This window comes from Micropterus dolomieu, linkage group LG20 (assembly GCF_021292245.1).
Source record: "Micropterus dolomieu isolate WLL.071019.BEF.003 ecotype Adirondacks linkage group LG20, ASM2129224v1, whole genome shotgun sequence".
NCBI lineage: Eukaryota > Metazoa > Chordata > Actinopteri > Centrarchiformes > Centrarchidae > Micropterus > Micropterus dolomieu.
In genome coordinates, this window is record NC_060169.1 from 19,857,823 (window position 1) to 19,869,370 (window position 11,548).

Genomic DNA, 11,548 nt, shown 5'->3' on the forward strand with positions numbered 1-11,548 from the left:
TTTTCCTATACACGCTCACTAGCCCACCACCACGACCACTGACCCTCGGTTGACTAAAGCAATCATATTGAGGCGGACACAGTTCAGCTAGCTGGCTATAGTCATTCATTTGCAACCAGGATTCAGTTAAAAACATAAAATCTAGATTTGCAGACAAGATAAAATCATTTAAGATAAAAGTCTTACTTGAAAGTGATCTCACATTGAAGAGAGCCATTTTAAATGAGTTTGTTCTGGGTGCTGGAGTTGGTGCAGTTGTCCTAATCCTTAAGAGATTACTATGATTTCTGTGTGGGATGTGCACATTTCGGTTTACTGGTCTATGCGTGATGATGACAGGAATAGAAGTCTTTGGAACAGCGCTGGGAGCAGACGGCTTTACATGCCAGCAGGTGGAGACAGTTGTTTGTGGCAGTGAGGCAGAGATCTGTTCAGTGAGCGGTGGTGTGTCCAGGTGTGCTCCACAATTATTTTTGTTTAAATACAGCTGTCCCAATTTGTAAACACCTGTTCATACACCATCAGAACCTTTAAACAAAACACCTTTTTTTAGTCTGTTCAGTGTTTTTCTTATGTGTTTATTTCACCGGGACAGAGTCGTAACTGGACTTGCAGTCAGCGGCAGAGGTTAATGTCTCAGCGCCAGAGTCAGGAGCAGCACAGGCAGCAGGAGACCAGGCGCGTGGACCGGGAGAGGCAGCTGCAGGCCAGTCTGCGGGACGAGGAGGGCTTCGAGAGGAGGAGATACCTGCGACAGGTGCAGGAAGAACTCAAGGAGAGGCAAATGGAGAGCGCTCTGCAGAAGGTGTGTTATTCATTAGTGCAGTGTTTAACAGCTAACATGTTTCCACTCCACAATTATTTTTGTTTAAATACAGTATAGCAGCCCTCTCATCTCTCTTTCTTAGCTCTGCATATTGGTCCACCATTAGAAGAAACTAGGTAGTAGTGGGGATGGTCTCAGGGTTTCTTTGACTCTTCTAGTGTGATGACCAAATAAAATGGAATATACAAATATTATTTAAGAGGAAATGAAATGTAATTGTTAAAGACTTCCTTGAAATTTTTATTTAAGGCCACTTCCAAAACATTTTTATCACTTTGTTCTGAACTTTATATACTCAACTGAAAACAAAATCACAACTGGCAATGGTGATTCAGACGTCAACATCAGGTGGAGACAGTTGTCAACACCTAATTTTGTGGATAATGTGGAGGAATTGTAAGGAAGCTGTTATAATAAGCAGTAGTCTAAATACATTGATTGTTGGTTTATTTTTGCGTTATTGGTAATCGGTAGTTAAAACTGTAAAAATCACGGTCCATTGGTGTCTCGAGATTCAGACTTTAAAAAGCATTGCTTTGCACAACACTACACTGTAATATCAAGGTTCAACCTACCTAAACTCAGATGCAGATCACCAGAATTAAATTTGACTTGCAGGCAGAGGAGGAGAGAATAAACAGAGAAAAGCAACTTGAACAAGAGGAGAGAATGGCTAAAGAGCTGGCCCGCATCAACTATGAGACTCAAAGAGAAGAGAAAATGAGGCAGTATATTAAAGAGAACAGGTACAAACACTTACTGTATATTCTTCTTGCTTTTGTGTCGTCTTTCTCTGCTTTGGCCTCTTCATTCCTTCTGTTCACGTTTAAATCTTTTTGAATACTTTTCAGCATGGAGCTTCGAGAGTTGGAGTCAAAGCTGAAGTCTGCATATCTGAATAAGGAAAGAGCTGCACAGATTGCTGAGCAGGAGGCTATGAGGTTTGAGACCATGGTGAGCACTGTCCTGGTCTATTTCAGTCATTTATCAACAACAATCTGAACCACCGGTTGTAAAAGATTGATTCTGTTCTTTAAATAACTCCAGATGCTTTTCTTTGCATAATAGCCACCCGGCAGAGATCCAATGTTATTAAATATAGAAAATGCTGTAAGGAGTATATGTGTACACTTTGTTGAGAAAAGGATCTTCATGCATCAGGGCCCATATTTATGAAATACGTCAATTTAGGAGTAACAAATGTCAATATTCCTCCTAACAACGTAACTTTTAACTTTGCAAGACATTAATTTCAAGTGGACATTCATAATATTACAGAATATTTCTGAGTTGAAGCCTACAGACTATGTTCTGTGTATGTCTTTTATCTGACATTAGCGTGAGGAGGCAGACTTTGCTCGCAAGATGAAGCACGAACATGAGCGAACAGCCGGTGAGCAGCAGAAGCTGGCACAGAAACGCCACGAGGAGCTTCTGCAATATCAGAGAGAGCTGGAGCAGCAGCTCATTGAGAGGGAGCGCAAGAGACAAGAGGCATACGAGGAGTTCCTCAAAGAGAAGCTTATGGTTGATGAGGTTATCAGGAAGATTTATGAGGAGGATCAGATGTGAGTCCTTCATTACTAATTCTTGCACTCTTTTTTTGTACTTTTTTCCTGCTGAACAGAATAGTTAAGGGGTATGAGCAAGAACTTACAAGTCATGTAATATCCATGGAGCTGCAAAATTGCCATTGCATTCAGTTAAAAGTGACTTACATATTCAATCACTGATTCTATTCATGTAACTAACACTGTGTATATTTTTAATTTGCTGGTTCAGTATGGGTCTGCACTTCAAATCTAGTCTTCAAAGTGTCAACCATTCCCTTCCAGATGAAACATTAAGAGTGTGGTAGAATGATGGGTTTGTTGAAATATTATGTTGTTCTTGAAGGGAGAGACAACTGAAACTGGAGAAGGTCAGAGCCACTCAGCAGCACATTGAAGAATTCAAGAGACAGCAGGGTGAGTGGAGACGCATGGAGCAAGAAAAGATGGAGGCCGAGAACAGACGCATCATGGAGTTTGCACGCCATCAAGAGCACATGGAGGCGACTAGAACGGCCAAGATGAGAGAGCAAGAAGAAGCAAAAGAGCATCTTCATAAAATAGTTAAGACAACTTTTTTTTTTTTTTTTTTTTTAAATGTCCATACTTTCATCCATTCATTCAACGACACACATTTATACATATACGTCACTCCTCTCTGTTCTCCTCTAGCTGTCTGACAAGATTGAAAAGGAGAGGCAGAAGCGTGAAGAGATGGAGCGAATCCGTGAGGAGTTGTGCTTAGAAGAACAAGAAGAGGCGAACAGGCAGAGAGATATTGTAAGTATTGTTGCTTTACTGTCAATGATTAGAAGAAGTAATTGTCGATTGATTTGTCAATTTTTTAAGTGATTGTTTGGTCTAAAAAATGTAAGAAAACAGTTATTAAACACCATTACAAATATGCGGGTAACCTGCTCAGATTGCTTGTTTTGTTTGACCAACTGTCCAAAACCCAAAGATAATTAATTAACAATCATGTAAGACAAAGAAAAGCAGCACATTGTCTCATTTGAAGAGCTACACCTGTCAGTGTTTGGCATTTTTGATGAATTACGGCTTAATCAGCTAGTCAGCTAATAGTTGTGGCATTATGATGCTAAGTTGTATTTTGTAAGTGACGTGTAGAGCATCATTAACTGAACACGTGTTCACTGTCCACCACAAACCTCTTGAACAAAGCAATCTTAACATCACAATTAGGTAAAGCTTAGAATTAATTAACAGGAATTTTGACTGCACTATTTGCAGCTCATGAGACAAGAGACACGCAAGAATTCCCGAGTTTGCCTGAATCATCTTAATATATATTTTTTAAACTCTCAGGAAGAGATGGAGAAGAAAATCAAACACAGGCTGATGATGCAGCGGACCCGCCAGGAGCAGATGGCTTTCAAAGAGATGCAGAGGCAGGCAGAGAAAGAGGAAGAGGAGGCCTTCAGGAAAATGATGATGGCTAAGTTTGCAGAGGACGATCGGATAGAGCAGATGAATGCCCAGAAACGACGCATGAAGCAGCTTGAGCACAAACGTGAGGTGGAGAAACTGATAGAGGACAGAAGACGGCAGCAGGAGGCTGACATGGTACAAACCACGCTCTCTCTGTGTGCATAGTTAGATCAAGAACAAGGTGGTGCTGGTGTAGTTTTACTAGACGTTGTACTGCAGGTACTACACTGTGGAAGGCAACAGGTAACAGCAACCAAGTTTTATCTCATTGATGTTTATTTAACACTTTCAAAGCTTTAAGGACAACGATGTTGTATCCCAACACGAAAAGAGAACTTGTAACTGTACCACAGAAAGTAAAAGATTAATTCAATCCACATAAACACATTGTACATAAAACACTGCCTCTGTAGTGTATCATCTTTGTAACATTTATCTCTCTCTTCAAGGAACTGGAGGCTAAAGAAAGAGCGACTGAGCAGGAGAGAGAGGCACTGCGTAGACGGATAGTTGAAGAAGAGAGGCAGCGACTTCTTAAACGTCACGCAACAAAACTCCTAGGATACCTTCCAAAGGTATGAGGCAGAGTTTGAGTCATAAACAACCTGAGGAGGGTTCATATCTTCTGCAGATAAAGACAAGTGTGTGACCACGAGTGTTTCTATTTTCAGGGCTTGCTCCGTGAAGACGACCTGGAGCACTTTGATGAAGACTTCAGGAAAAACTTTAAGACAGGTCAGGCTGATATCTTCTCTGAAGATGGCTGGGAAGGCGATGAGTAAATGTTTTCCCCTGAAATTCTTTACTATGCCACTAGATGGAAGTTTAAGGTTACGGTGAACTACGTTTTGTGACCACAAAGTTCTTCATTCCTCTGTATTCATGATAACACTTGGTTACACTTCAGTAACAACAAAACGATTTAGAGACATCTTTTTATTGGGACTGTGCTGAATTAAAATCTTTCCAGAAAAGCTCTGAGGTTGTCTGGTGGCTAGATGTGATAATAAGGAGACAAATCCAAATTTGCCCCGAATTCAAATTTCAAATTTTTTAACTGTCACCATATACAAACACACTTTTACTCCACAACATAGAAATATCTTTAAATGCTGGACCTCTCAGTGTTTCCCCCAGTCTAGAGCTTTCATGAACTCATCTTCTGTGAACGACAGCAGCTTTGCGACTTCAAAATGCATCTGCACACACAAAAAAAGTTAGCCAGTTAATATTTAAAATAAAAAATATGAACAGGATACATATTAATAGGGTGCGGTAGAGACTCTTACCTTTTGTCTTTTGAGAATGTCAATCAGCTTGAGCTGTTTCTTGAAACCCACGATGAGTTCTGCTTTCTGCTTTTTTAGCATTTTGTTTTCAGCAAGTAGATTTTCTTTACTCTGTTGTTCCTCACTGCTCTTGTCCTTATTTAAAAGCATTTAAAAGACTGAAATTAGTAGAAGTTAAGCAGAAGCTTAACATTTTTGCAACCCGAGGTCTCATTTGCAAACCGGTTGCAATTAAAACACGTTGACATTAAGTTGTAGCTGGTGCTTTTACCTAAATGTTTAAAAAGACCTTCAAATATATTCCACATTAGACAGATATTTTCAAGTCCTGTGTGCAGCCTAACATTCTGCTCCTATACATGAAAGTTTTCTAATCTCCCTGCATGCTTCAGTTTTAATGTTGAGGTCACAGGACTTTGTGTGCTTCAGTTTATCAGCGTTTTCAGTATCACTGTGTAGGGGATGCATTATATTTCCACTCTAAAGATCTTTAGCACATTACCTCTCTTATTTTACTGATGTCAAAAGTACAATACTAAGACGCTCATAATTACATAGCTTAAAAGAACCCTGTAGCTCCACATTTAGCTGCTATGCACTCTACAAGTGGAATTGATTGTTTATATTCAAGTAAAGATGAAATTGTTTGTGACGGTTAGAAATGTGTTCCTTTTTCTAAGTTTTAATTTTTTATTATTAAATTCTGGTCCACTATGGGTTAAATAGTGAAGTCAAGCATCTCTGCTGCTAGGACATGTAGTGAAGAATGAAAACAAAACATTTTCTGCTGGTTAGGCTCAATTTAGCGATTTCCTAACCAGACACAGACATCTGCAACACGTTATTGTATTCAGTTAACTTTTATTTATATAGCACCAACTTCTAAAAGATGTTAACTCATTGCACTGTTCATATAGAGCATGTCTATCAGATTGTACTTTTTGTAATATTATGTTATACACATTATGATTCAGATGAAACACATTTTGTCAGACAAATCATTTATCCAAAATAAACAAAAACATGAGCGTGAGCTCCTGAAAATAAACCCTAGTTCTGAATAGCTAGCTTACAAGTCTGCAACACTATTAATACTAAGTGAAATCTGTAACTTGTGATGAAAAGAATTCCATTTGAATAATTACAGTAATAAAACCAAGAGTCTGTTTATCAGCAGTGTAGTTTGCTCACCTTGTTCATCTGTTTCATCTTGTTCAGTTGAGTCTTTAACCTCTCCCCCTCCTCCAAGGCTCTGTTCAGACGAACCTCCACAGTGCTGTGGACGGCTGCTGCTTGTTTGTGGGATCTATTCAGATTTTCTATTTCCTACACGGCCAGGGAGTAATCACATATGAGCAGTTCATATCAGTAATGGAAGATGGTTTCAAATTTTACAGTTTGTTGAAAGAAATAATCGGTCAGACTTGAAGAAATGCTCTCAGACCTTTTGTAAAGCAGAGACTTGCAGCTGAAGACCCTCACATTTTTTGGCAGACTCCTCTGCTAAAGCTCGGTGCTTCTCAATCTGTGTTTGCTGAATGCTTGTTGTTTTCTGCAGCCTGGCTCGATCCTCCTCCATCTCCTTCATTTTTGCACTAAGCTTTGCGTTTTCATCATCCTGCACCAACAAACAATTTTATCTATAAGAGGTGTTTTCAATATTAGAGTTCTATTAGAAACAATGATTCAAACACAATAATGCAATCACCACTGGTTTATAGTCTGGTGGTATAATCACATGGTAACTTTTGTCTAACAGATGTGTGTCATGTTTGTTTCCACCCTCATTTTCCACCACAGCTGTTCAGCTGAAGCTCTGTCCCCCTCTGCTGACAGACACAAACAACAACAGTTCTTGCTAAATCATTGTTATTCTACAAATTTTACAGTACCTTCTTAAAATATTCACATGAGAGTTGATCCAGCTCCTCTTGCATAATCCGCAGTTTGGCCTTCAGAACTCGTATTTGAGCATCTGAAATGCCTTGACAAAAAAGAGCAGTGAACACAATCAGACTTAGAAGCCCATGAAAAATGTCCTTCACTTACCCCCAATCAAACTATTTATGTGTGCTGACTGGCATATTGAATTATTTATTGTGAAAGCAAAGCACAAATTTTACTTTTGTCAGAAGTACATAAATTATGTAAAAAATAAAATAAATGTGTTAAAAGAACTAAATTGGTTGAAATCTTTTTTTAATGATTCATTTTTATCATTATTAATAAATGAAACGGAGGGTTACTTTTTGAGACGCGGCATAAAAATTACCTGAGCCCACATTGTCTCCAGCATTGGACAGATCATCCACAACATTTTCATGAGTGACAGTGTCGTCCATCTTCATCTCCATGCTTCGTATCGTCTTTGCTAGGAACGAGTCAGCTGCGTCTTCTTCAGCTGCTAAATCATCCAGATGAGACGCCTGTGGGGTTCTGAAATCAAGCAGCCTTGTGAAGAATGTTATTGCAGAATATGTTTAACATAATGTTTGACCTACACACTGTTATTTCTTTATAAATCAGGGCTCTAAAAATCATATACAATCAAACTCACGCTGTTATACAGCGAGGCTCCTTTCCTTGTTTTCCTGCACACATGTTTTGTGATGTTGATGTGGGCCTTTTTTTGGTCACCACCTAAGAAAATGGATCGCAAATAGAAACAGCTAAATGTAATGTAGTCTTACAGCATTAGCAAACTCTACCTGTGGTCTGTGTAGAAAAGTGTCCGCAGGTGTCAGAAATACAGTTACCTTCACACTGGGCTCCAGCACAGTGCAGTGATGAGGCTTTATTATCCTGTAGGTGCATACATACATAAAGAAAGAAAGAAAGAAATAAAAAAAAAAAATAAATTACATTATTTCTCTTACAGGCTGGAGTGTGGCATGCATGAGCCAAAGATATTTATTACCTTGAATCCTCTTCATCCTCAATGTCTGTGAGCCGGATGGTGGAGAAGGGTTTTGACAGAACTTCACTCTGTTCTCTCTAAAATCGGATGAACAAGACGAGCCAGTTTCAAGCAAGCAAATCCCTCCCCTACCAAAAAACTTAGATTTTTCATCTACCTGATGTGAAGACGTTGATAACTCACCATAAGCTGTTCTGCCTGTTTTACTAGATCAGCAGTTTTGGCTTCCAGCTCGGCATTTAAGAGCCTGAAGGAAATAAAATAACCTTCTAGATTAAACTGATTCAAAGGGGGTCGTCTGAAGATCTTTTACATACATTATTTCAATTTTCATCAAAGCAAACCCAACAGATATTAGAACAGGTAATCTTACTTGTATTGTTCTTCCTTAGCAAAAAGGTCATCAGTCATCAGATTCTTTGTGGGACCAGAGGCAGATTTCACCTGTGGTCTTACTTCCTCCCTCTTGGTCCTCTGAGCCTTACTGCTGGAGGATGGGCGTTTCTTGGGCTGAACAAGACAAAGCAGTAAACTTTGTAACATTCATTTTCTAAGAGGAAATTTCACATTTCTTGAGATTTAACATTATTTTGATTAATTAGGATTTCACCTTGGTTTTCCCTAAGCCTGACTGATAAAATATTAGCTTATTACAGACTTATCAGTATGGCAAAGATGAGCGTGCAGTTCTTTAGTTTGTCCACCAGGGAGCACTGACAAGTTTACTTTCTCGACTATCAAATGTCCGGCTCAGTCTTTTTATATACAGTCTATGCGGTCAGTGCATATCTTGGTCACAGATCTAATTTAAGGGATTTTTGTTTAAGTTGAGTGTTTATGCAACTTGCCAAAAACCATTATCATATTTCAGTAACTCAAACATAGTTATTGTTAGTGGGCTTAAAATTGCATTATCAGTAACATTTTTCCCTTTTTTCCAGTTTTCCCCCTGCAATCAGTACAAAGTGGTACCATATAGGGACATTTTTCTACACCCAGGCTGAAGTGATTAACGTTAATTGTAAAAGAATAGAGGATGTGATTTATTGTTTTGCACTTTCTATGCATATGGCCACACATTTTGTATTCAAAGGTAAACTAAACACAGCAGTTTGTTTCTGTTGTAAAAACTGAAAAGCAATTTGTAAGAAGTGTTTGTGGACAAACCCTCAATTGCATGGGATTAGCTTGTGATATAAATATACGCTAGATCTTTTGTCTTCCTCTATCTCAGCATCACTGTCCATAGCATCTTGGAAGAGACAGCTAGCTTGTGTTGATGTTTGTTGACTTAGGGGAGCGACTTCACCTGTTGGAAACAAATCTGTTGTTGTTTGCTGGTAGCAAACTAAAAGTTATGTTAAACATGAGATATAAACATGAAGAAATGACAGTACAAACCTGAGGGACGACGGTCTGGGGCGGACGACCCTTTTTATCACAACTTCTTTCCGCCATTGTGACCACAGGGAGACGACGCGGTTCTGGTTGCCTAGAAACGCGTAACCACTACGGTAGCCATTTTAAAACATTAAAACGCGAAATTTCAACACACGTTCAACAAACATGGACAAAAGTTGTATAACACAAAGTTGTACTGAAATCAAAAACAAAAATATTTAATGATATATGTACTGTATTCTTAATGACAAACTTCAACACAAAACTTTTGTAAAGAATCTCAGTCATCCAGGTCATAGTTATCCAAGGAGGATTAAAGAAAGGGTATGGAATCAGATTTGTGCCAATTTAGTATAACAAAACCTCTTAAACACCGAGAGAGAGAGGGAGAATAATGAGAGAGAATAAAACTAACCAAAGCAAAAAAGAATACTCAAAAGTAAAAAATATAGCCTAACTTGCAAACAAACTATTGGTCTTTTACTTTTTTGATAATAGTAGTCTTGTTTACAGCTCCCTCTGGTGATTTCTCACTGACCAGGCTTTTGCTCTCACTGTCAGCTTTTTTTCGTTTGTGCTGCCTGACTTTTTGTTTGCAGTTCTGACGCAAAGGTCTTGCATGGGCGGGTTTTTCAGGGGTGCATCACCATTGGCTAACAGTGTTTGACTGACAGCTCAGTGCCCCAGACGTTGTTCAGTGCAACAAGCTGTTGACACTGGAAACTTTGCTTTTGGACCAAGGACTGTTGTTAATGAGGCACATTGGAGGGTCCCTGGTGACTGTGCTGTTCAGAAAGACCCGGAGACAAACTGTCACTTTCCTCATCAGTGCCCACTGGACATGAGCAGATCATATGATGGAAAGTCCCTCTGTCTTGCTGACAATACCAACATACATCAGAGTCTAACAAGCGTATTCTGTTCATTCTCACTGGGGTGAAATATGTACTGTTGTCACTTTAAAGTTAATCAGCTTGTTTTTCACAGTTTTAGAGACTTTGTAAATGTCTCTACTAAAACTACACCTCGAACATCTGTATCTAAGGTCACGCCCAGGTCTCTCTCCTAATTGCCTTGAAGAGCACTCCATCTATCCGCATGGGAGTCGTTTGCAATTTGTAAATCTTAGAAGCAATGTGTTCTTTCTCCTTAATCATGTTCTGCAGATCATCTCGCCCAAACAAGTTTTTTTCAATTGAGGAAACTGGCCAAAATAAAGCCAATTCTTCCAAGCAGCACTTTGAGACAGTAATCCACGCCTGTGTTACCTGTGGATTACTGTAATGCACTGTTCGTGTGGGTCAGTGGGTCCTCTATTGCTCGTCTCCAGATGGTACAAAACGCAGCAGCGCTCTTTTAACTGGAACACGTAAACACAAGCACATTTTCCGCATTTTAGCCTCACTCCACTGGCTGCCTGAACATTACAGGATCCACTTTTTTATCCACAAAAGATTATTTTACTTGCTTTTAAAAGCCTAAATGGTCTTGCCCCACCCTACATCTCTGTGCTGCTACACCCCTATAGATATATACCCTTTCTCTCAGGTGAGCCAATCAACTGCTCATAAATGTGCCCAAAACAAAGCGCAAGGTCAAAGTGGACCGTGCTTTTGCTGTGGTACAGTGGGGGAAATAAGTATTTGACCCCTTGCTGATTTTGCAGGTTTGCCCACTTACAAAGAATGCAACAATCTACAATTTTAATCATATGTACATTCTAACAGTGAAAGACAGAATCCCAAAGAAAATTCCAGAAAATCACATCATATGAATTCATTAAAATTGATAACCATCTGATGAGGAAAAACAAGTATTTGACCCCCTGGACAAACAGCATGTTAATATTTTGTAGAAAAGCCATTATTGGCCAGCACAGATGTCAAACGGTTTTTATAGTTGGTGACAAGGTTTGTGCACATTTCGGCAGGGATGTTGGCCCACTCCTCCCTGCAGACAGCCTCCAAATCATTCAGGTTCCGAGGTTGTCGTCTGGCAACTCGAATTTTAAGCTCCCTCCAAAGATTTTCAATTGGATTCAGGTCTGGAGACTGGCTAGGCCACTCCAGAACCTTGATGTGCTTCTTCTTCAGCCACTCTTTTGTTGCTTTGGCGG

The 11,548-nt window shown here is 39.4% G+C and overlaps 2 protein-coding genes across 4 annotated transcripts in view; one reads left to right on the forward strand and one right to left on the reverse strand.

The window, feature by feature from the left end:
- mns1 (meiosis-specific nuclear structural 1) overlaps nt 1-4,803 on the forward strand; it is a 6,096-nt gene extending 1,293 nt beyond the window's left edge. Inside the window, exons 2-10 of the mRNA XM_046033444.1 lie at nt 596-805; nt 1,445-1,572; nt 1,678-1,780; nt 2,165-2,394; nt 2,723-2,939; nt 3,049-3,156; nt 3,703-3,960; nt 4,275-4,400; nt 4,497-4,803. Coding sequence (XP_045889400.1) covers nt 596-805; nt 1,445-1,572; nt 1,678-1,780; nt 2,165-2,394; nt 2,723-2,939; nt 3,049-3,156; nt 3,703-3,960; nt 4,275-4,400; nt 4,497-4,607 — 1,491 coding nt within the window. The 3' untranslated portion in view covers nt 4,608-4,803. The remainder of the gene's footprint in view (nt 1-595; nt 806-1,444; nt 1,573-1,677; nt 1,781-2,164; nt 2,395-2,722; nt 2,940-3,048; nt 3,157-3,702; nt 3,961-4,274; nt 4,401-4,496) is intronic.
- Nucleotides 4,747-9,551, reverse strand: tex9 (testis expressed 9). 3 transcript variants are annotated; one of them, XM_046033448.1, is made up of 13 exons: nt 9,433-9,529; nt 9,199-9,340; nt 8,405-8,541; nt 8,215-8,278; nt 8,032-8,108; nt 7,871-7,916; nt 7,672-7,754; nt 7,387-7,565; nt 7,007-7,098; nt 6,559-6,732; nt 6,306-6,440; nt 5,115-5,249; nt 4,747-5,024 (listed from the first exon to the last, which is right to left on the reverse strand). In XM_046033448.1, the coding sequence occupies exons 2-13, from the start codon at nt 9,208-9,210 to the stop codon at nt 4,947-4,949; spliced, it is 1,212 nt and encodes a 403-aa protein (XP_045889404.1). In that variant the 5' UTR covers nt 9,211-9,340; nt 9,433-9,529; the 3' UTR covers nt 4,747-4,946. The 3 variants fall into 3 exon arrangements, with proteins under 3 accessions (XP_045889404.1, XP_045889403.1, XP_045889402.1); XM_046033447.1 differs by lacking the exon at nt 9,199-9,340 and having other exon boundaries at nt 7,387-7,550; nt 9,433-9,551; XM_046033446.1 differs by lacking the exon at nt 9,199-9,340 and having other exon boundaries at nt 9,433-9,551.
- Nucleotides 9,552-11,548: the final 1,997 nt, after the last annotated feature.